The 23,650-nt window shown below is 43.1% G+C and overlaps 1 protein-coding gene across 1 annotated transcript in view; it reads left to right on the plus strand.

The window, feature by feature from the left end:
* RPRD1B (regulation of nuclear pre-mRNA domain containing 1B) overlaps positions 1–23,650 on the plus strand; it is a 54,910-nt gene that overhangs the window by 13,468 nt on the left and 17,792 nt on the right. Inside the window, exons 4-6 of the mRNA XM_075011345.1 lie at positions 7,455–7,567; positions 11,182–11,308; positions 15,009–15,184. Coding sequence (XP_074867446.1) covers positions 7,455–7,567; positions 11,182–11,308; positions 15,009–15,184 — 416 coding nt within the window. The remainder of the gene's footprint in view (positions 1–7,454; positions 7,568–11,181; positions 11,309–15,008; positions 15,185–23,650) is intronic.

The raw sequence follows: 23,650 nt of genomic DNA on the forward strand, positions 1-23,650 counted from the left end.
ACATGCTTCTGCAATGACTTTTGGAGTCTGAATGAAATCTCACAATTTGACGCTTACCCTATACCGCGTATTGATGAGTTGGTCGACCGCCTGGGCAACGCTTGGTACCTGACTACACTGGATCTAACCAAAGGCTACTGGCAGATGCCACTGGCTGAAGATGCCAAGGAGAAGACGGCATTCGCTGCACCTGAGGGGTTATTCCAATACATGGTTCTCCCTTTCGGTCTCCATGGGGCACCAGCCACCTTCCAGTGCCTAATGGACAAACTGTTGCGTCCCCACACCAGATATGCAGCCACCTACCTAGGTGATGTAGTTATACACACCCCAGACTGGGAGCCTCACCTGGAAAGGGTAGAAGCCGTCCTAGACACATTTTGGCGAGCTGGCCTCGCTGCAAATCTGGCCAAATGTGCTGTGCGGTTCACCAAGGCCAAGTACCTGGGATACGTGGTAGGGAAGTGGGTAGTAAAGCCCCAGTTAAATAAACTAGAGGCCATACAGCAGCGGCCTCGACCTAAGTGGAAAAAGCAGGTCTGGGCTTTCCGGGGGTAGTGGGGTATTACTGACGATTCATTCCCCACTTTGCAACACGAGCCAGCCCCCTGACTGACTTGGTAAAAGCTCGAGGCCCTGATCCAGTAAAATGGTCTGAAGCAGCTGAGACTGAATTTGAAGACCTAAGAAGTGCCCTCTGTAGCAACCCAGTGCTGATAGCCCCAACTTCACCTAGGAGTTCATCTTACAAACACATGCATCAGACGTGGGCTTAGGAGCCGTCCTGTCCCAAGTATCTGAAGAAGAACACCAATCCTATATATCAGTAGGAAATTGCTCCCCACTGGGAGAAAATATGCAGTGGTCAAAAGAGAGTGCCTCGCAGTCAAGTGGGCTATGGAGGCCTTACGATACTACCTACTCGGGTGTCATTTTGTCTTAGTTACACACCATGCTCTGCTGCAACTGATGCAATGAAACAAAGAGAAGAATGCCAGGGTGACCCGGTGGTTCATATCCTTACAGCCCTTTCAATTTGAGGTGCAGCACAGGGCAGATAGACTGAACGGGAATGTGGATGGACTTTCTAGGATGCACTGTATGATGTCCCAAGTTGCCCAAGCCCCTGGTGTTGAGCCGGGGGGGGGAAGGATCTGTGACAGACCCTGCAGAATTCTGTAGCCCCCAGGCAGCGAAGGCAGGTATACTGGGTGGTTGGGGAATGCTTTCCTGCTTCCCAATTAAGGCAGACAGCTGGGGACCATTAGCCACAGCTGAGTCTAACCAGTGGTCAGTGGACAGCTGAGGCCCTGCACTCTCTATAAAAGGTTCCCCCTAGCTGGTTGCAGGGGGGAAGGTTTTGGAAGGCACACTGAAGAACAAGAGCAAGAGGTACCACAGGGAAGCGGTGGGTGAAATGGCCCAGGGTTAGGTTGCTACATTGGGGCAGGGGTGAAGGCCCTGCCAGCAGCCTCCTGACCTTGTAGGGACCCTGGGCCGGAGTCCAGGATAGAAGGGTGGGTGTGGACTCCTCCCACCCTTCCCCAGAGGGATTACTCCACTGGAGCAGGCACGGGCTTGCAAGGGGACCAGCTTTATCCTCCCCACTCTGGACTTGCCTGTGATGAGGATAGCTTGCGAAGCAGAGACTCCTGCCTTTGGAAAGCCCTGGGCAGATAAGGGGCCTCTGTGAGTCTCTGAGGCACAACAGAGAACCGCCAGGAAGCGCAGGGACCCCCAGGGGTTGACAAAGGACTTTGTCACTCTGTGTATAACTCTTGTGGATTCATTCTAAATGAAACTTCTGAGATAATCCCCCTTTGCATCCATACAGCTAAAACTGTCATTCTGACACTCCTCTTCTTTCTGGCCTTAACAATGGCATTCTCACTACAGCCATATCCATTCAGAATACTGTAAAGATCATTTTCCTAGGTTGTTGCTTTCACTACGTAACTACTCTATTTTGCAGCCCTCTTCTGGCTCTCTTCTTTATGGTATTAAACATACACTACTTGTGTTCACTTTCATGGCTTATCTGCACTGTACCTATCCTCCCTCGTTCAGTAGTGAAAGGTTGAATTCCACCTCGGATAAGTCCATGCTGTCAGCCTCCGTTGCCCACTTCTCAAATTTTCAAACCAATACCTTCATGTTTTCTTCCATACAGTCCTTTAAGCTTCAAAGGGTGCCCTGTAAACAATCTGTAGCTTGAAATCTTTTCTTGCACCAACAGACATTAATCCAATAAAAAAAAAATTAGTGCGCCCCCCCCCGCACCTTGTTTCCCTACCAAATTCATTATCCCGTTTAAAATTTTTCCTTAAAATACTTGTCCATGTTGCCTACGAAAAATTGTACAGGGCATGCTGAGCAACATTTGTCTAGTTACTTCATTGTTAAACAGCCCCCCTCGCACCGTTGACCTGTTTGTATACATTTGTTTGGCTTATGCATAGATTATAAACTCTGGCTATGTCTACAGTACAGCGATCTGTCAACAGAAATTACTGGTGGAAGATGCAGGTGGATCAGAAAAACTATCTGCTCTGTCAACAGCGTGACTGGACTGCCTAGTCCCCTCTTGACAGAATGGCCAACTGGAAGCATAGCAGACAGGGCTGCTTGGTGACCTGGAAGCCCTGCCTGCTGACAGCAGGACCCCTGGAGTGTCCACATGGCTTTTGTCAACAGGTTCTGTGGAGAAAGGCATTCTGCCATGTGGGGAAGAGGCAGAAGGCTGTCAACAAAAACACTGAGTTTGGTCAACAATATGTTGGCAGAACGCATTTTTAGTGCGGATGCTCCATGTGTTTTGTCGAAAAAACCCTCTAGTGTAGACATAGCCTTTGTGCCTTTGTTCAGCAGCTGATAGTGGGGATTCTGGCCCATGACCGGTAGCTATAACCATACAAATCTGATTCTTCATTGGGAGGAGGTTGAAGGTTTGATGCTTTGGTCAGAAGTACTGGACAAAATTTTAGAGGCTCTTTACTCCCTTCTGGCAATTGTATATCCCCGTGTGTCTGTGTGTGTGCGTGAATATTGGCTGCAATTGCTAATGCACGTGCATCTTCCCCGCCCCCCCACCCCAGCAATATACAACTGTCAACCAGTAGGTATTAGGCATTAGCTAGAAAACCTGTTCAGTCCACTTTCAGTCTCTGCCAACTCATTATGCTCTTGCCCCGCCGCCCCAGGCCTGCTCAAGGACCTTTCTCACAATACCCTGCTGTGTTCAGAGATGGTCTGGGAGTTGTAGAGGCACTGCCTCCAAAGTGCTGGAGCAGCGAGTTCCTTCTGCACCCCAAAGAAGGAGAGTAAAGGACGGTGTCCAATTAATCACTTCAAATTCCAAAGATCAGCTTTAAGGATTTTTTTCTTCCTTACAGTCATGAATTGGTTTTCAGCTCTGTCAAAACACTTTTGTGTACTTCCTACTCACCGAAAGTGTGTTTCATGGCTGAGGGACTTGCTACTGGTTCAGAGTTCTTTTCTATTTAGCTCTTCAGCAGCGCTAAGGGGTGTTTACCAAATGCTTGTCTGTGGTGGCAGCTCAGCCATGGGGGAGAAGTCCTCCATATACCTTTCTATCTTGACTGTTGCAATTTGAGATCCCTTATTACAGCAGGTCACCAGATCACAGTTCTACAGTCAATTTACAGACAGTTTAATTTGAGGCAAGTTTCCTCTTACCCCATTCATCCTCTGGTTAGAGCATTGGCCTTGTAAACCCAGGGTTGACACTTCAGTCCTTGAAGGGGCCTTTCAAGGGTCTGGGGCAGGTTAGATTAAAAAAATCTGTCAGGGCTGGTCCTGCCGTGATGGCAGGGAGCTGTACTCAATGACCCCTTAGGTCTCTTCTAATCCTATGAGATACGGGGTGCATCTACGCTGCCACCTTCCTTCGAAGGAAGGATGGTAATTAGGGTGTTGGGGGTTTACTAATGAAGTGCCGTGGTGCATACGCAGCACTTCATTAAGCAAATTCCCCCCGTGGCGACTTCAAAGTTTTAAACTTCTAAGTACCGGCACGCGTTTAGCCACGGCTCACCTGCCGGTACTTCGAAGTGCCAGGGCAACTGCTCAAGGAGTAAAGGGACTTCAGAGTTGCCCCGGCACGTGTCTAGCCGCAGCTCACCCGCTGGTACTTCGAAGTGCCGGGGCAACTCTGAAGTCCCTTTACTCCTCGAGCAGTTGCCCTGGCACTTCGAAGTACCGGCAGGTGAGCCGTGGCTAAACGCGTGCCGGTACTTAGAAGTTTAAAACTTTGAAGTCGCCACGGGGGGTATTTGCTTAATGAAGTGCTGCATATGCACCATGGCACTTCATTAGTAAACTCCCAACACCCTAATTACCATCCTTCCTTCGAAGGAAGGTGGTAGTGTAGACAAGCCCATGGATGTATATCCATAGACTTTATCAGATCCGTGTTCTGTTTCCACTTCACAGAGTAATACATTCAAAGGCTTTTCCACAGTGAATAGCCTCAGTTCATGCATTCAGTCTTATCTAGAAATCGCGCTGATAATCTGATTTATTTTTCTGGGTTATATGGTAGTTGTACGTAGATGACTATGTATGTGTCATTAGCCTCCTTTGGGGTTGGTTAAGGATATTTAACCACCATGAGACAAGGTATGAAGTTCCTCTGTAATACTGTCATACCTACTTTGGTTGACAGACCCCGAAAACATCCAGCCATGTTCTGTTTCATCTGCCGTTTCCTTCAAGGACTCTGAAAAATGCAACCAGACTAGGCTGGCAAAAGTCCAGATGTGCACTCTAGATACCAGGCAAATGATCCTGTACAGTCTCAATTATAGAATAATGTGTTAGAGCTCATACCTCTGCAAGCCAGGTAAAAGGCCATTCCTGCTTCTCTTTCAAAGGACTGCTGCTCACATCCAGATGGTTTATACACTTAGAACTATGTAAACAGGCAACGGCAAGAGTGAGATTATGCACTGCCTTTAGGAAGCAACACATCCAGATTTCGAGGACTGGGGAGAAAATGACAAATTTCCATAAAGACAGTTGGACTCAGGCCATATCCAAAACAGTCATAGAAAGTGGTTTTGGATTTTCATATAAATCAGTTGATATGCACATTTTTCATAACCACATGATTCAGCTGTTGAGGCTAAACTCCACAAACTAGACTTTCTGAGGGCTGTGCTCTCTCTTTTCGATACAAAGCAATTCCATAGCACATCCTGACTCTTTGTACTTTTCTGATAGCTTTCCCTGGAGACTTTTCTCTCAGCAAGCTCTAAATGGATTAAGCTGCTTAAAATTTCCTACTCTATTTAAATCATAGAACACTGGGACTGGAAGGGACCTCGAGAGGCCATCGAGTCCAGCCCCCTGCCCCAAGGGCAGGACCAAGTACTATCTAAACCATCCCTAATAGACATCTATCTAACCTGTTCTTGAATATCTCCAGCCATGGAGATTCCACCACCTCCCTTGGCAATATATTCCACTGTTTGACCGCCCTGACAGTTAGGAACTTTTTCCTAATGTCCAACCTAAACCTCCCTTGCTGCAGTTTAAGCCCATTGCCTCTTGCTCTATCCTCAGAGGCCAAGAAGAACAAGTTCTCTCCTTCCTTCATCTGAAAACCACTGTCATGTCTCCCCTCAATCTTCTCTTTTCCAAACTAAAGAAGCCCAATTCTTTCAACCTTTTTTCATAGGTCACATTCTCTAGACCTTTAATCAATCTTGTCACTCTTTTCTGGACTCACTCTAGTTTCTCCACGTATTTTTTGAACTGCAGTGCCCAGAACTGGACACAATACTCCGCTGAGGCCTAACCAGCGCAGAGTAGAGTGGAAGAATGATTTCTCGTGTCTTGTTCACAACACACCTGTTAATGCATCCCAGAATCATGTTTGCTTTTTTTTTTTGCAACACTGTTGACTCATATTTAGCTTGTGGTCCACTATAATCCCTAGATCCCTTTCTGCCGTAGTCATTCCCAGACAGTCTCTCCCCATTCTGTATGTGTGAAACTGATTGTTCCTTCCCAAGTGGAGCACTTTTTGCATTTGTCCTTATTAAACTTCATCCTGGTACCTCAGACCATTTCTCCAATTTATCCAGATCATTTTGAATTATGACCCTCTCCTCCAAAGCAGTTGCAACCCCTCCCAGCTTGGTACCATCTGCGACCTTAGTAAGCGTACCCTCTATGCCTATATCTAAATCATTGACGAAGACATTGAACAGAACCGGTCCTAACAGAGACTCTTGCGGAACCCCACTTGTTATACTTTTCCAGCAGGATTGAGAACCCTTAAGAACTGCTCCCTGGGTACGGTCATCCAGCCAATTATTCACCCACCTTATAGTAGCCTTATCTTGTATTTGCCTAGTTTTTTTTATAAGAATATCATGAGAGACCGTATCAAATGCTCTACTAAAGTCTAGGTATGCCGCATCTACCGCTTCTCCCCTATCCACAAGGCACGTTATCCTGTCAAAGAAAGCTATCAGATTAGTTTGACAAGATTTGTTCTTTACAAATCCATGCTGGCTGTTCCCTCTCACCTTTCCACCTTCCAAGTGCTTGCAGATGACTTCTTTAATTACCTGCTCCATTATCTTTCCTGGCACTGAAGTTAAGCTGATTGGCCTGTAGTCTCCTGGGTTGTTGTTGTTCTTCTTCCTTAGGGCACACTCTGCTAAGCTCCATCAACATCCAGTGGCTTGCTTACATGACCCTCTCATTGAGAGGACTTCAGCAACCATTTGGACTTCGGTACATATGTTTATCTTACTACTCCATTGTAAAACCAAAAAGCAGTCCTGTAGCATTTTAAAGACTGACAAAATAATTTATTAGGTGATGAGATTTCATGGGACTAACCCACTTATTCAGATGTCAGTATCACTCCATTGTGACAGCTTATAGGTCAGATACGTAATTTTGAAGGGCTGGCATTAAGATTCACCTCAAAGTGGGCAGTAGATGTGCTGTTAGCCACTACTCTAAAGTGGGATCTGAACTGGACAAATGCTCAAAAGTGATTCCCTTTACTGCAAGTAATTATCCAAGATGCTTTTGTCCACTCAGATCCTGTGACGTGTCCCTATTGCCTCGATATACTGTAGTAGCGAAGAAATCTGTGTGGTCTTTGGGGCTGCTTTGCTATAGAGGGTGAATGCACAGCTCAAATGGACCCTGCTGTCCAGATTTGTGCATACATCTGCTTTTGTCCATGTCAATCTCATTACAATCTCAAAGAACTCTCTGGTTTGTAAGTGACTTTTTTGGCCCATGTATCTCTGATCATTCTGGAAGTGATAAATAGTTTAGCCCTCTGCACAGAAAATTAAACTGTAGATTGACCCTTCACAGAGATCATAAAAGCACCTGGGGTAACTTTTTTGAAAACCCAGATATGGTATCTGGCTTGAATGGACTGTATTGAGATTGTGTGTTTACAGTTACAGAGGAGAAAAAGTCCTTGAAGCGGACGTTTCAGCAGATACAAGAGGAAGAAGATGAGGATTACCCTGGGAGCTACTCACCCCAGGACCCCAGCACTGGACCATTATTGGTATGTGTGGAAGTCTGAGGATCTGAGACATTGCAAAAGATGACCTCTTGTAAAGATATAGCCACAAGATGGAGCCATTAACAAGTAAAATGCAATTAATGGAGATCTGCAATTTAGTCTTGGGAAGTCAATATGTAATAAAAGTTTCATTAAAGCACTAGGCTGACTTTTTGTGATGGGCAGGTGGAAGGGATGATAGATGCATTGTGGTATGAAAACTGTTACAAATGTTATCAACAGTGAACTAAGCCCCCTACGCTACTGCCAATGTGTTTTAAAAACAGGTGTATAAAAAGCTTTTTTATATAAACTAACTCTCAAATCCAGCGCACTAACCCTGACTCAGGATGTTTTAATTTAGTTTTCAGGTAGAATACAGCCTGACAAACCAACAGCAAGTTTTATATACGTTGTACCTGCAAAAGATCAACATTTAAATTGATGTATATGGAGTAGGAAACTATGTGTACCTTTTAGTTTGAGACTGGCTCAAGTGTAGTGTCAGTGACACGGAGATAACAGAAGTGAAAGAGTATACAAAACTCTTTAAAGCTACAATTAGCCTTATGTTAAATCTGTGGCTATTTGAAAAAAGGTGAAGCATTAAACAGTGTGACAGATGGGTGGTGTAAATACTACAAAATTACATGAGCTGAGGAAATGAGAGCTTTTACTGCAAATAGCTTACAGCTTTTGGCTTGTCTTAACACACATTTAATTTGTCACTTATTGGAAATCACTGTGTAGCTTACAAGGAAGTAATATATGTAAAGCAGACACTGAGGTTATTCAAGTCATCTTAAACAGTGAAAGGGTGGGTTATCTTAAATTTCTGTTTTGAATGTGTACCCAAAATTGATTACTGAAACTGGAAGAGAAAAGTCAGTACTACAGTTAGATGAACTAATGGCAACAATGTCATTAAATCTTTGAACACTTAAAACCCTGAGCATTTGTAGCTTTCCTGCTTAATGTCTCTTTTCCCTTCTCCCCCACCCCCTTTTTTGGTGTGTGAGGGCTCCAGTTAATGCTCTCATCACTCACATTGCTCTTACTTACATTGTCCTTCTGACTAGGTTAGTATGTGCAGTTGCATTGGTGAATCTATCTTAATGGATATTCCATTTATTGATTGTTAGCATTAGAATAACCATACCGGGATGGAACAAAATTCCGTCCGCCCCACTAGTCTGTCTTTCAGCGGTGCCCAAATCCATGTGCCCCAAAGGAAACTAGCAGAACAGATCCATCCCCTGTCCCTAACTGCTGCCAAACAAAGGCTAGAGATACCATCGTTGCCCAAACTAGCTGCTAACCAATTATGGACCTATCCTCCATGAATTTACCCAGTCAGTTTTTATAACTGTTTGTAGTCTTGGCCTCCACAACATCCTTTGGCAAAGATTTCCAGAGGTTGATTGTGCATTTTGTGAAGAAATGCTTTGCTTTGTTTTTTTTAAACTTGCTGCCCATTAATTTCATGTGGTTACCTCAAAAAAAAAAAAAAAGAGAGAGAGAGAGAGATTGGAATTGGACAAGCTTCAGAAAATGGCAACAAAAACAATCAGATATGGAACATCTTCTGTATGAGGAGAGATTAAGACTAGAATTTTTCAGCTTGGAAAAGAAACCACTAAGGAAGGGATCTGTTGAGAGGTTTATAAAATCATGATTGATATAGAAAAAGTAAATAAAGAAGTAGAACACAAGAACTTGAGGTAACCACAAGAAATTAATGGGCAGCAGATTTAAAAAACAAAACAAAACATGTTTTCATGGTATGTGCACACCTGAATACTGCATGCAGATGTTATACTTCCTCTACATGAATCGTGATCTTTATAGCCCCACCACCACCACACACACGAGATGTTTTCTTCTCCAAGCTGAAAAGTCCCGGTCTTAATCTTTCCTCATACAGAAGCTGTCCCATACCTCTGTGGTTGTGGGGTTCTTTTGTTGGCCTTTTTCTGAAGCTTTTCGAATTCCAGTCTCTCTTTTTGAGATGAAGTAATCACATCTGCATGTAGCATTTGGGCGTGCAGGTACCGTGAAGTTAGAAGCATTTTATTTTCTGTCTTATCTGCTCCTTTCATAATAGTTCCCAATATCTTGTTCACTTTTTGACTGCCACTGCACATAGAGTAGATGTTTCCAAAGAATGATCTGCAGTGATTCCAAGGTCTATCTTGAGTAGTAATAGCTAATTTAGAAAGGTCTTCGAGACAGCCTTTTTAATCTGTTTTGGCAAAAACAACAGGGAGTCCAATGGTACCTTAGTCACACTAACAGTTTTGTTATGGCATAATTTAAACTTCATGGTTGCAACTCACTTCATCAGATGCATGAAGGGAAAGAAACAGTAGGGATAAAATTCCCATCTCTGTATATCAAAGCTAAGGGTGGATGTTGATAAGGTGAGAATACCTGAAGTGGAAAATTTCCTTTTGGTAATAAGTGAGCCATTCTAAGTCCCTATTTGGCCTCATTCTGATGGTATCAAATTTGCATATGAATTCGTTCTCAGTAGCGTCACAGTGCAATCTGCTTTTGCTTGAGGATGACAAGTCTCAAATGTGTGCATCCAGGGAGGTTAAAGTGTTCTCCACTGTTTATCATTCTTGCCTCCACTTACTCTGTTGCATAGACACAGTCTAGTTTGTCCCATGTACATGGCAGAGGGGCATTGCTGGCACTTGATGGTATATATCACAGTTAGATGTGCAGGTGAACGAGCCTTCATTGTATGGCTGATGTGGTTAAATCCGATGTTGCAGGTATTGCTTCCAGTCCCCCATGCCAGTTCTGTCCACACATCTGCCTTAGTGACACTGATATGCATGACTTTTCATTTATCAGTCCTGAATTTCATTTGCCATTTTGTTGCCCAATCATGCAGTTTTGTTGCAGAGAACTAAGATGTACCATATCAGTCTATAATGTTGCAATTATAATCCTAAAGAACCATTTGAACTAACGAAGGAATGGTATTGGCAAAAGTCTGCTTTAAAAGAGATGCTTTTTAGTAGGGGCCAAGTCTATATGTGGTGCTTAACTCAATCTTCCCCAGAGTTTGACTTATTTATCTTTTGGATTTATAAAATGTGCCTTTTCCCAAGGGGTATGTACACAATTGAATAAATTCACCTGCAAATTTGCCTCTTGGCAAAATCAGTCCTTAGAAGTAGTCCTCAGATTTAATACCAATAGCCTGTGAAATGAAATACCAAAGATTTTTTTATTCCTCTGATCTGTGTGGTGGTGTCCTTCAATTTTTTCAGTCTGGTTTTAAAATGTCCTTGTTTCTTAATGCAGTGGACAGTCATTTGTTTCACTGTCTCAGTTATGATTATTGTACACAAGCAAAAGTCCTTAGTGTTTGGCTACTCAAGCTTAGTGGCTACTATGTACAGCTTCTTGCTGCAGGATTGAGTGTCAGGAGAAAGTAGGACATTAGAGAGCACTTTCAAAGGTAACTGATGTCAGGCTGTAGTGCAGTGACAATAGGTACAGAAAATGGCTTAGCAGTAGTCCTGTTTAGAACTTGGCAGTGCTGCCATTACCTGGAAGTCTGTTTGAAAACGGTCTGTGTTTTTTTGTCTTTCCATCTGCAGACTGAGGACTTGATCAAAGCCCTTCAGGATCTGGAAAATGCAGCATCAGGAGATGCCACTGTACGGCAAAAAATTGCCTCATTGCCACAGGAAGTTCAGGATGTGTCACTGCTGGAGAAAATTACAGGTAAGAAGTTAGAAGATGAATGAAAATGAGCGTAAAGGGATTTGACTTTCAAGTAACTATAATGAGTAGGATGGATGCACCTCATGCCATTATGCATGTCAGCTTTATAGAGCCTGAGCAATTAACAGGTAAGTCTCCTGGCATGCAGGTGGAGGCAAGATTTACATCCGTCCTTCCGTTCCCTAGTCCCAAACTAACATTTTTACAAAGAGTTTTTAATACTTGAAGAGCCTGTATTTACCGTCCTTTCAAAGGCTTAAATTTGTATTTTTTCTAAAGAAACTAGAGCCAGAATAGTCAAACTCCAGGTGTTAAAAGTTCATTACAATATATATTTATGTATGTGAAGTGTCTGGACTCCTTTTTCACAGCTGAGTGCCCTGCAGCTCCCTTTGACCTCAGTAGGTGGGGTGCTCAGTCTTCCAGATGCGCTGACATCTTATATTTTGGGTATGTAAATTTATTCAGCTATGTTTGGAAAAAATTGGCTTAAGAACCTGAGAGCACATACAAAAACAAGGGTCAATTCACTAGTTTGTGAGTACTCCTAAATTTTAATTTTAGACCTCTGAGACTCACACCTTTGCTGTGTGTGCTTGTTTTGTCCAGCTGAAGAGGGTGTCAGTTTATGTACAAGCTTGTGTTCTGTGTTGATAAATACTCAGAAGCATACAGCCTATATACAGTGCATATCCTGTACAAATGCTGGGACCACAGGGTATGACAAATTTCTTTTAATGGAAGGAGTCTCAAACTTCATTGCACCATGACCCCCTTCTGAAAACCAAAATGACTACAGGTTAAATGTCTCTGGCACTCTCTCTCGTCTGGCAACATCTGTAATTCAGCATGATTTTAGTTAGCCAGGTGTCCACTTACAATGAGTGTGGCCAACTTTCCGGCAGTCCCATAAAGTTTGTTTGCGGCCACCAGTCCTGGCTCTCCATGTTCTGTGATGTTATTTAGTTCTAATTTACCCCAAATGTCTTCTAAGAGCCCAGTAAGCAGTGAAAGTGTTGGTAATGCTGCTAGACAGTACACTCATCTCTCGCTATATGAGCACAGCTGGTTCCCAAATTTCTGCTCGCAGGCAAAAACTCTGAAGAGCAACACTAAATTCCCATTAAAATACATGTAAAAGTCTCCAGTTCATTCCAAGGCCTTGTAATGTGACATAAACCAGTTGAGTTTAGGTACTTTTCTGATGTATTTGACTAGTTTGGCACCAGAAATAGAATGTAGTGTGTATGTAGAGCAGGGATTTCCAGCCTCTGGGTCCCATTAGATTTGTTAAAGGTCGCTAGCTGGGCAGTTCCCAGCTGCATGTGGTTGTTTAAAGAAGCCATTTGCAGTTTCTTAATACTGCTGCCTCAGGCAGATATCTATCAGTAGTGATAGCAGCTATCCCTGTCGTTAGGAGTAGCATTTACCTTATGCGTAGGTGCCGAAACCTTAACACTGGAGTTAATTGCTGGGAGCAGGAGGGCTGGGGGGAGCCACCCAACCTAGCAGCCCCAGTGAGGAGGCTGCAGGAGGAGGAGTGCCTAAGGCTGGGGTTGTTGAGGGGTACAGGGGGAGTCTAAGACTGGGGGAAGTTTGGGCTGCAGGGAGAGTCTAATGCTTGGGGCGGTTTAGGGCTGCTGGGCAGGTTTAAGGCTGGAGTCAGTTTGGGACCATGGAGGGCAGTTAAAACCTGGCTGAGGGTGAGGTCTGCTGGGCAGGCAGGGATTCTAATACAGTAAACCCTGGAGTTACCCAGGGGTTGTTCCTGCAACTCCTGTATAACTTGAATTTTCCTGCAAGGGGAGTGGAGCCAGGAACTACCAGGGCTGGTCAGTTTCCTGGCTTCCAGAGCAGCAGGAGCTCAGGGGCAGTCTCCCCATGGCTTGTGGGACCAGGAAACATATCAGCTCATGGCTGGTCAGTTTCACGTTCCCCTCGTTGCAGGGGAGGGAACCAGGCTGACAGCCTTCTCCCTTTCTTACCCCAGCCAAAGGGCTGTCAGACAGCTGCATACCTGAGGGGAGGGAGAAGGCTCCAGCTGCAGGTCTCCCCACCCCCTGGCCAGGGACACCGCTCATATAAGCGGGGGAAGGTCACTCATATCGTGAATAAAGGTAGGTATATATGTTCCTCGTATTAGCGAGTACTCGTAAGTACTCATTAAACGAGGGACGAGTGTACTGACCATCTGTGGTTTGGCAAATTCTCTCAGTCTGCGCTGGTCAGGTCCTGAGGGTGCTGGAAAAGAGGGGTTCCACCTGTGCGTGACTCTGTGTTAGCAGCTAAAGCGTGATCCTGCTTGGTCCCTGGTGGTGTGAGGGAGGCAAAGCCCGAGCCTCACTGCCTTGGGCGTGGAGACCAAAGTGCAGTGGCTTCAGCTTCAGGCAAGGGGCCTGTAACTTGGCTTTGGCCCCTGTTGCCAGGGCTCAGGCTTCAGCCCCAGTAAGTTGATAACACCCGGCCTGGTGACCAGATTTAAACTAAGCCCTATCCTGCCATTTGAGAATGGATGTGTTAATGTAAACTAATACTTTGGTATAATTAGCAGTTCATAAAAGATCCACAAAAACAACCATGTGTTTAGTATAATTTCAGCAGTGATACAGCTAAGGTGCTGCAGCTCTACCAACATGGCTATCTATTGTAGACTCTTCCTTCACCAATGGAAGGGTTTTTCCCCATTGTTGCATTGAATGTAACTCTCCAGGAAGTGATAGCGTAATGGATGTGGGCAGTGGAATCTGTCAGCTTAACTACTTCTACGCTGGGAGTTAGGTCAATGTAACTGTGGCTCTCATCCTCATGAACAACCATGAGCTCAGTGCCCGTTGGTGTCCGATGCCTCTCTATTTCCTGCCATCTTTCCCTGTCCAGTGCGGAGTGGCTTAATTGGTGTGGAGCTAGTCTACAGAAATCTACTATATCATCTACCCATTCTCTGTGCAGTCTGCCACTCCTAGTCAAACCATCCTTCATGCTGAATACCAGGGTCTTGATTTTTTTTTTTTTGTTTGTTTGTTAGTTCATTCTGCAAATATCTCCAAATAGCTGTAGCTTCCATTTGTATAACCTTCTGCAGTAGGTTCTCTTTCGGTTGTATCTTCTTTTATAATTCTGTTGGTGACCTTCTGCATCCATCCTATTCTCAGGATCTTTCTATAACAGCTCCTCTCGAACACCAATATTCTTCTCTTCGAATCTTTCATTATCACCCATGTGTCTCATCCGTACAACATGGTGCTGAATACACACTTTTTCAAGATGCTCAGCTTCGTTCCTCAGCTAATAGCTCTGCTTTTCCAGCTCTTATCCATCGCCTTCAAACTTGCTCTTGCTTTCGCTTCTCTTCTTCCGGAACAGTGGCACTCGGTATGAATTATTTCACAGCCCCAAGTGACGTACTTAGGTTGAGCTAGTTTTTAAGCGTAGTTCAAACCTCACTGATGTCAGAGCTGTAAAACTAAAAATGTGCCCAACTGGTTCTGTGCTTTAAAATCTTCCATTTTTCAGGTTGTCAGCCATAGCTGTTTTTGGGTATCTTTTTAAATCTTACAGCTCATTTTCTTATAAATCCCAGGATAATTCTTGTGGATTAAATCTTAATGTGTGCGTGATTGTTGGATTAGAGCCTTTTTCCAAAGCATACGGGTTTTTAACTGAATTCATATGAATTTTTTTTAACCAACTTTGCATGTAGACAAAGAGGCAGCAGAACGTCTTTCGAAAACTGTGGATGAAGCATGTTTGTTACTAGCGGAGTATAATGGGCGGCTGGCGGCAGAGTTGGAAGACCGACGCCAGCTGGCACGCATGCTGATTGAGTACACGCAGAACCAGAAGGATGTGCTGACAGAGAAAGAGAAGAAGTTAGAAGTGAGTACTGCTTAGAACAATGCTGAAACCTTACCCTCCTACAAACACATGTTCCTTTGAACTTAATTCTCCTTTAAGAGAAACTGTTTTAAGTGAGATAATACAGCCGTTTAGTTCTCCCTGGAGCACGGTGCTGGTGGTGGTGTGGAAGCAGGTCAGAGGCAGCCTTTTTCTGTAAATACATAAATTTAAAAACTGACCTGCTGAACTCTGATGTTGAGCGTGCCGGTAAGTGGTGAAGGGAACTTGAGAGCGTGTATCTGTTTTCTCAGAGTTGTTTATAATCAACATATTAAATCATTCTATGTTCACTTCAGGGCTTGTTGTTGGGTGAAATAAAATCCCAAATGAACCCTCCCCCCTGAATAAAATCCAGTCTTCATGTGCCAGTGCCTGCATTTAACAGATGGTTTTTGTATATTTTGTGTATAGCTGGACGTCACCTGTTCTGGCTTGAAGGTACTGTTTGTTGAGATGACACCATCAAATGCACTTCGGTACTTTCAGGCTTGCTTAGCCAAAAAATTGTGATGCTCTTAATAACTGCCTTTACCTGCAGTGCTTATATACAGGCATAGATAGTGGTGATCTTGACAAGATGACAACTTAGAATTCATACCATAGCCAGCTTTGACTTAAGGGACAAGAAACTGATGTAAAAGTGAGACTGTTCTGACTGGAACTCAGCAGTGACCAGGAGCCCTAGAGCGAGTACATGAGAACAACAGACGGTCATTTATCTGAAATGTTCCTCTTTCAGTGAGAGAGTATTTTCAGCCCTGCATTGTGGGACTAATATGGCAGTTTAATTAATGATTCTGGTTGTATGTCATTCTACCATCTGTTGAACTGCCCCTTGGTGACACATTAAGCGTTTTCTCTACACTGTCGGATGCTAATTATTATGAGCAGCTGCTGTTGGCTGGGACATGAGTTACTATAGAGGACACAGCCTTCTAGAAGGAGACTGGACTGTAGAGCAATTCAACCCTTTGTGTGCCCCCTTTCCATCGCAACTTGTATGCTCTCGAGGAATGTGAGGCAGTACTGTTGCCTACCAGTAACTTTTGTGCTGCCTTTTGGCCATAGGGTCTCATCCTGTGTCCATACATAATTACTTGTAGTACGTACCCTGTCCATCCAGAGTTAAAGTCAAACAGAAGACTTAGGGCGGTTGTCAAAAATCTGAAGATTGTTAAGCTTTAATTTATCCATCAAGCAAATTTAATCTGTTTAATATAGATTTGATTCAGCTTGAGGTGTTTGTAAAACTAAAGTTGCCATAGCACAAGTTTGCAAATTAGTCTAAAGTTTATGATAAACTTCCACTAAGGTCTCGTTATATGAACATTAACAAACTGCTATAGGCCAAAAAACAAAACAAAACCCTCAGATACTGATCCTTTGGAAAGTTAAGCTGGTATGTAATTTAATGCATGCGAGTAATGCCATTGACTTCAGTGGGACTAAGTAATATGCTTGATGCATAAAGAGCAACCATTAAAGTCTCTAAGGGCGTGAAATCTTCGTCATTTCAGCACACAATTGCCTCATTAACAATGAAGAATTAGACTTCAGCATACAGTCTCAAACTTCCCCCAGCCAAAACTTAAAAACCAAAGCCTGCCTCAAAACTGAGAGCTGAAACTTCAACATATAACTGCGGTTTTAAATTAAGTACCTATGTGACATAAAAGCACAAGTCACATTGCTATCGTGGGGGTTGATCCTGCTTAGTGGGGGTTATAGAAGAACGGCCATACTGGGTCAGACCAAAGGTCTGTCCAGCCCAGTATCCTGTCTGCTGACAGTGGCCAGTGCCAGGTGCCCCAGAGGAGGTGAACTGAAGACAATGATCAAGCAATTTGTCTCCTGCCATCTGTCTCCAGCCTTTGACTAAAGGCTGGGGGCACCATACTTTACCCTCGGCTAATAGCCATTTATGGACCTAACGTCCAAAAATTTACCAAGCTCTATTTTAAACTCTGTTAGAGTGCTGGCCTTCACAGCCTCCTCCGGCAAGGAGTTCCACAGGTTGACTGTGCGCTGTGTGAAGAAAAATTTTCTTTTATTATTTTGAACCTACTACCCATTAATTTCTTTTGGTGTCCTCTAGTTCTTATATTGTGGGAACAGGTAAATAACTTTTCTGTATTCACTTTCTCCACACCATTCATGATTTTATATACCTCTATCATATCGCCCCTCAATCTCCTCTTTTCTAGGCTGAAAAGTTCCAGTCTTTCTAGCCTCTCCCCATATGGGACCCTTTCCAAACCCTTAATCATTTTAGTTGCCCTTTTCTGAACCTTTTCTAATGCCAATGTATCTTTTCTGAGGTGAGGAGACCACATCTGCACGCAGTACTCAAGATGTGGGTATACCATAGTTTTATATAGGGGAAGTATGATATTCTTCGTCTTATTCTCTATCCCTTTTTTTAATAATTCCTAACATCCTATTTGCTTTACTGACTGCTGCTGCACACTGTGTGGATGTTTTCAGAGAACTATCCACTATCACTCCAAGATCCTCTCCCTGATCTGTTGTAACTAAATTTGCCCTCATCACATTGTATGTATAATTAGGGTTATTTTTTCCAATGTGCAGTACCTTATACTTGCCCACATTAACAAAACAAAAAGCAGTCAAGTAGCACTTTAAAGACTAGCAAAATAGTTTATTAGGTGAGCTTTCGTGGGACAGACCCACTTCTTCAGACCGTAGCCAGACCAGAACAGACTTAAATATTGAGTCTGTTCTGGTCTGGCTATGGTCTGAAGAAGTGGGTCTGTCCCACGAAAGCTCACCCAATAAACTATTTTGCTAGTCTTTAAAGTGCTACTTGACTGCTTTTTGTTTTGATAGTGTATAGACTAGCACGGCTTCCTCTCTGTTGTTACTCACATTAAATTTCATTTGCCATTTTGCTGCCCAATCACTCAGTTTGCTGAGATCTTTTTGAAGTTCTTCACAATCTACTTTGGTTTTGACTATCCTGAACAGCTTGGTATCATCTGCAAACTTTGCCACCTCACTGCTTACCCCTTTCTCTAGATCAGACGTGTCCAACCTGCGGCCCGTGGGCAGCCGTGGACAGCTAGTAATGCAGCCCCACAAGATTGTAAACTTTTAACATTATTATGTGATTTATATACATTAACTATATTATATATTTTGTACGCGGCCCAAGACTATCTTCGCTCAATGCGGCCCAGGCAAGCCAAAAAGTTGGACACCCATGCTCTAGATCATTGATGAACAAGTTGAACAGGATTGGTCCCAGGACTGTCCCTTGGGGAACACCACTAGTTACCCCCCTCCCTGGTGAAAATTTACCGTTTATTCCAACCCTTTGTTTCCTGTCTTTTAACCAGTTTCCAATCCATGAAAGGATCCTTCCTCCTATCCCATGACCACCTAATTTACATAGGAGCCTTTGGTGAGGGACCTTGTGAAAGGCCTTCTGGAAATCCAAGTACGCTATGTCCACTGGATCCCCCCTGTCTGCATGTTTGTTAACCCCTTCAGAGAACTCTAATAGATTAGTAAGACACGATTTCCCTCTACAGAAACCATGCTGACTTTTGCCCAACAGATCCTGTTCTTCTACGTGTCTGACAATTTTATTCTTTACTATTGTTTCTACTAATTTGCCTGGTACTGACATTAGACTTACCGGTCTGTAATTGCCAGGGTCTCCTCTAGAGCCCTTTTTAAATATTTGCGTTATATTAGCTGTCTTCCAGTCATTGCATACCGAAGCTGATTTAAAGGATAGGTTACAAACCACCATTAATAGCTCTGCAATTTCACATTTGAGTTCTTGCAGAACCCTTGAGTGAATGCCATCTGGTCCTGGAGACTTGTTACTGTTTAGCTTATCAATTAGTTCCAAAACCTCTTCTACTGACACTTCAATCTGGGATAGTTCCTCAGATTTGTCACCTACAAAGGACAGCTCAGATTTGGGAACCTCTGTAATATCCTCAGCCGTGAAGACCGAAGCAAAGAAATCATTTAGTTTCTCTGCAATGGCATTATCTTCCTTGATTGCTCTTATTATATCTCTGTCGTCCAGGGGTCCCACGGCTTTTTTAGGAGTCTTCCTGCTTCTAATGTACTTAAACATTTTACTATTGTTTTTTGAATTTATGGCTAACTGTTCCTCAAAATCTTTTTTGGCTTTTCTTATCACATTTTTACACTTAATTTGGCAGTGTTTATGTTCCTTTCTATTTTCCTTGCTAGGATTTGACTTCCACTTTTTAAAGGATGTCTTTTTATCTCAGTGCCTCTTTTACATGGTTGTTAAGCCACGGTGGCTCTTTTTTAGGTCTCTTACTGTGTTTTTTTAATTTAGGGTATACATTTAAGTTGGGCCTCTAATATGGTGTCCTTGAAAAGTTTCCATGCAGCCTGCAGGGATTTTACTTTAGTTACTCTACTTTTTAATTTCTGTTTAACTAACCTCCTCATTTTTGTATAATTCCCCTTTTTGAAATTAAATGCCAGAGTGTTGGACTGCTGCGGTGTTCTTCCCAACACAGGAATGTTAAATGTTGTTATATTATGGTCACTATTTCCAAGCGGTCCTGTAATAGTTACTTCTTGGACCAGATCCTGTGTTCCAGTCAGTACTAGATCAAGAACTGACTCTCCCCTTGTGGGTTCCTGTACCAGCTGCTCCAAGAAGAAGTCATTTAAGGCGTCGAGAAATTTTATCTCTGAATCCCGTCCTGAGGTGACATGTACCCAGTCAATATGCGGATAACTGAAATCCCCTATTACTGAATTTTTTATTTTGGTAGCCTTTCTAATCTCCCTTAACATCTCAGCATCACTATCACTGTCCTGGTTAGGTGGTCGATAATATATTCCTAGTGCCATAGTCCTATTAGAGGAAGGAATTGCTATCCATAATGATTCTATGGAACAATTTGATTCATTTAGGATTTTTCCTTCATTTGAGTCTATATTATCTTTTACATATAGTACCACACCACCACCATGAAGCAGGGGGCTGGACTAGATGACCTCCTGAAGTCCCTTCCAGCCCTATGATTCTGTGATCGTCATTCTGAAGTGAGTCTGCGCTCATGAAAGCTCATGCTCAAAACTTTTCTGTTAGTCTATGAGGTGCCACAGGATCCTTTGTTAATGAGAGTTCTCCCAATCAACATATTGGCATTTTAAGCGAGTAATCCCTTAATAGGGAAAAACATTCAAATTGTAACAACTAGAATATTCAAGAAACAAATATAACACACCCACTCTAATTTGTCTGTAAAATAAGAAAAAGTAAAGAACTGGCAACCTGTAAATACTCAGATTTAAATAGAAAAGTCATGCTTTTTATTCACCATGTACCTAATACTACTTCCTGACCTGTAATCCAGTACCTTTATCCCAAAAAATTGTTGGGATTGTTGGCTATATGTGTACATGTGCGTTCGCAGACAGCAGGGGGGTTGTTTTTGTGGAGATTCATTTAAAAGCAAAATTCTGTGTTTCAGGGTGGACTGAATACTTCATTAGCTTTTCTGGTTGAGCCAATGTAACCAAGAGGAGACAGGGTAGTTTCCTTGGTGATAATATAAACAAGGATTTTATTCTGTTGAGCTATGAGGTGCCAGAATCTCTTTATTTAATAATAAATAAATAAAACACAAATCCTTGTGGATCTTCAAGGAATTGGGATTGCATACAGAAATAACCTTTTTTTTTTTCCTTTGTCTCTCTGAGGTAGTAATAACAATAGTTTAAACTTCATCTCTGAGAAAGTAACGTGTGCATTCTGAACACTGGAATTCTTATTTCATTTAGATGGCCAATACTACTGCCATTCATCAACCATGGTAAATTCTCCAAACATAATTTACACTGAATGGGAGTATTTACTCATAGTAGACTGTTAAGAGATTCTAAAATAACACCAGGGTGCCAAAAGCTCTTACTGTCTTCAGTCATACAAAATCGTTTCCTCAAAATACGCTATGCCCATTCGTGAGTGAGCATTGGCAAAAATTTCCATGAGTGAATTCCAAGGCTGCTGTAGTACTAAGAAACCCACCAACTGATGATTTGAGGGGGAAGGTAGTACTGGGTGAATCTTAGGGAATGTCTTCACTATCTGGAAGATAACAGAATCCCAGGGCTGGAAGAGACCTCAGGAGGTCATTGAGTCCAGCCCCCTGCCCAAAGCAGGGTCAACCCCAAGTAAATCATCCCAGCTAGGACTTTGTTAACCCAGGACTTAAAAACCTCTAGGGATGAAGATTCCACCACCTCTCTTGGTAATGAATTTCAGTGCTTCACCACCCTGCTGGTGAAATAGCCAGGGTTGAACTCCTAGGGTCCAATTTCCTGTGCCTAGTAGGAACACAACAAAATCTAACTCAATCTTGTGAGGAGTAAGTAGGTCATGAGGGAGTTTTCCTGTCAACCTCGCTTAGTGAGGACAGCCAGGTAAGTAAATTCCAGCTATGCATATCTACAGTTGACTTTAAGATCTAGCGTAGACCTGGCCTGAGAGAGAATTCTGGCAGACATCTTGAGGAAAAAAGTGTAGGCATAGTAGCTCCCAGGGCAGTGATGGGGTGAAGAGTTAATGACGTCCTTGGAGTTGTAAATGGGAATATCAAATAGGAGTAGGGAGGTGCATTACTTATGCCTTTGGCATTGGCAAGACCATTAATAGAACATTGTGTCCAGTTCTGATGTCTGCTCTTGGGAAAAGGATTTTGGAAATGGTTCATAAAGCTACAAAAGTGATTCATATTCTGAAAAACCTGCAAACAGAAGTTGGCCTAGTAAAATATATTACCTCATCTGGTGTGACTTACAATGAGTAAGTTTCTTAAATCTGCCTAGTTACCAAAGAATAAGAGGTGACTTGATCAGACTGTGTGTACGTGGGGAGAAGAGATTTCTGATGATAGAGGACTCCCTTAAATTTGCAAAGGCATAACAAGAGCCATTGGCTGGATGCTGAAGGCATGGAAGTGCAGACTGAAAATTTAGGCTCAAATATTTGAGCCTACCTTTGGAACAATTTACCAAAGGATGTGGTAGGGTTGCCATTGCCCGGAGTCTTGAATCCCTTTATTCCTCCAGAACTTACTGTAACCTGACCCCTGTGATTCCTGCGTCAAGCCGGTATTGCAACAGTCACTTCAGGTACTAAATCTGTTATATTAAGTAATTGGCACTAGAATAAGTGTTTCAGTACCGTGGCAGGTACAAACCTTTCTTATTGGAGAAGATGGCTTCCTCTTGCTGCCAAATAGATGACTCAAATCTAATTTCCTTCTCTTTGATACAGATGTTTTTTGCCCACTGAAATGCTGGTCAAATAAAAGCATATTGAGAATAAAAACTATGCCAAACCTGCAAAGTTCAATGTATGTGATTTTTTTTGTGTCTGAACATTAAGAACAGGCTAATTACAATGAATCCAAGTGCATGCTGTGTCAGAGAAATGACAATAGCTGTCTAAGAAACAGAAAATCAAGTATACTGTATAAAACTGGACAGTGAGAACTACAGGTAAGATATTCAGTGGAGAAGATAGAACGTCCATGTTAGCTGAGTTGAAAATGAAGGTAGCTGAATAGATAGTACCATGTTAAGTGAAAGTACTACCAGAGTGTATCAGTCCTGTAGAAGAATGGATAGCTAAAGTCTATGTGATAGCTGCAGTAGATCTGAGCTATGTGGAAGAAAACTGCAAAATAATGCTTCCTGCACTTGAGTCCCCCTACTCTGTGGTAATGAAATGGTGTTCACAGTTGCAGCTTTGCTGTAAAAGGCAATACATTGGACTGTTTCCTGTTTATCATCTCAGTTAAAGGTCTCACTTTATGGTTGCAAAGATGACTTTTGAAGATGCAATTTGAGAGTAAACCAATGTCTCCAGAGAGCCTCAAAGAACAACTCAAAGGTGTGAATTACTGTTGTCATCTCACTTAATGTTCCATGGACTCTGATTGTGCAGCTGTGAGATTTCCCATTTTCCCAAGCTACCCATGCTCTGCATGAACCAGCATGCAGCTATCTCTTTCTCCACAGTGGGGAAGTAGGCCAGGTAGCTAGGCTGGCTAGTGGATAGACAGTAGGTGAGTCCTGGGGAGCTGAGACATTAAATCACTGAGGCAGCCTGCAAATTTTTTCCTTCTCTGGCACACGCTGGGTGGCCTCACAAGTCTGAGCTGGACCATGGAGACAGCCTAGTTCTATGGCAACACTTATTCAACTGTCTGGAGAACATAGTGAAGAAATCAATCATTGATGAAGTGTATGTTGGAGTATTTCCCCCCATGAGGGAAAATGGAGCAGGTGTGGGGCACGTGGGGTGGCATGAGGCTTAGGTCTTTGGCCTCCTACTCCCCACTCCACCCCCTGCATGCACACAGGTCTCTAGCCTTGCAGGCCTGATTGTGGGAAGCTGGGCTTGGACCTGGCCTG

Source organism: Carettochelys insculpta, chromosome 17, assembly GCF_033958435.1.
Source record: "Carettochelys insculpta isolate YL-2023 chromosome 17, ASM3395843v1, whole genome shotgun sequence".
NCBI lineage: Eukaryota > Metazoa > Chordata > Testudines > Carettochelyidae > Carettochelys > Carettochelys insculpta.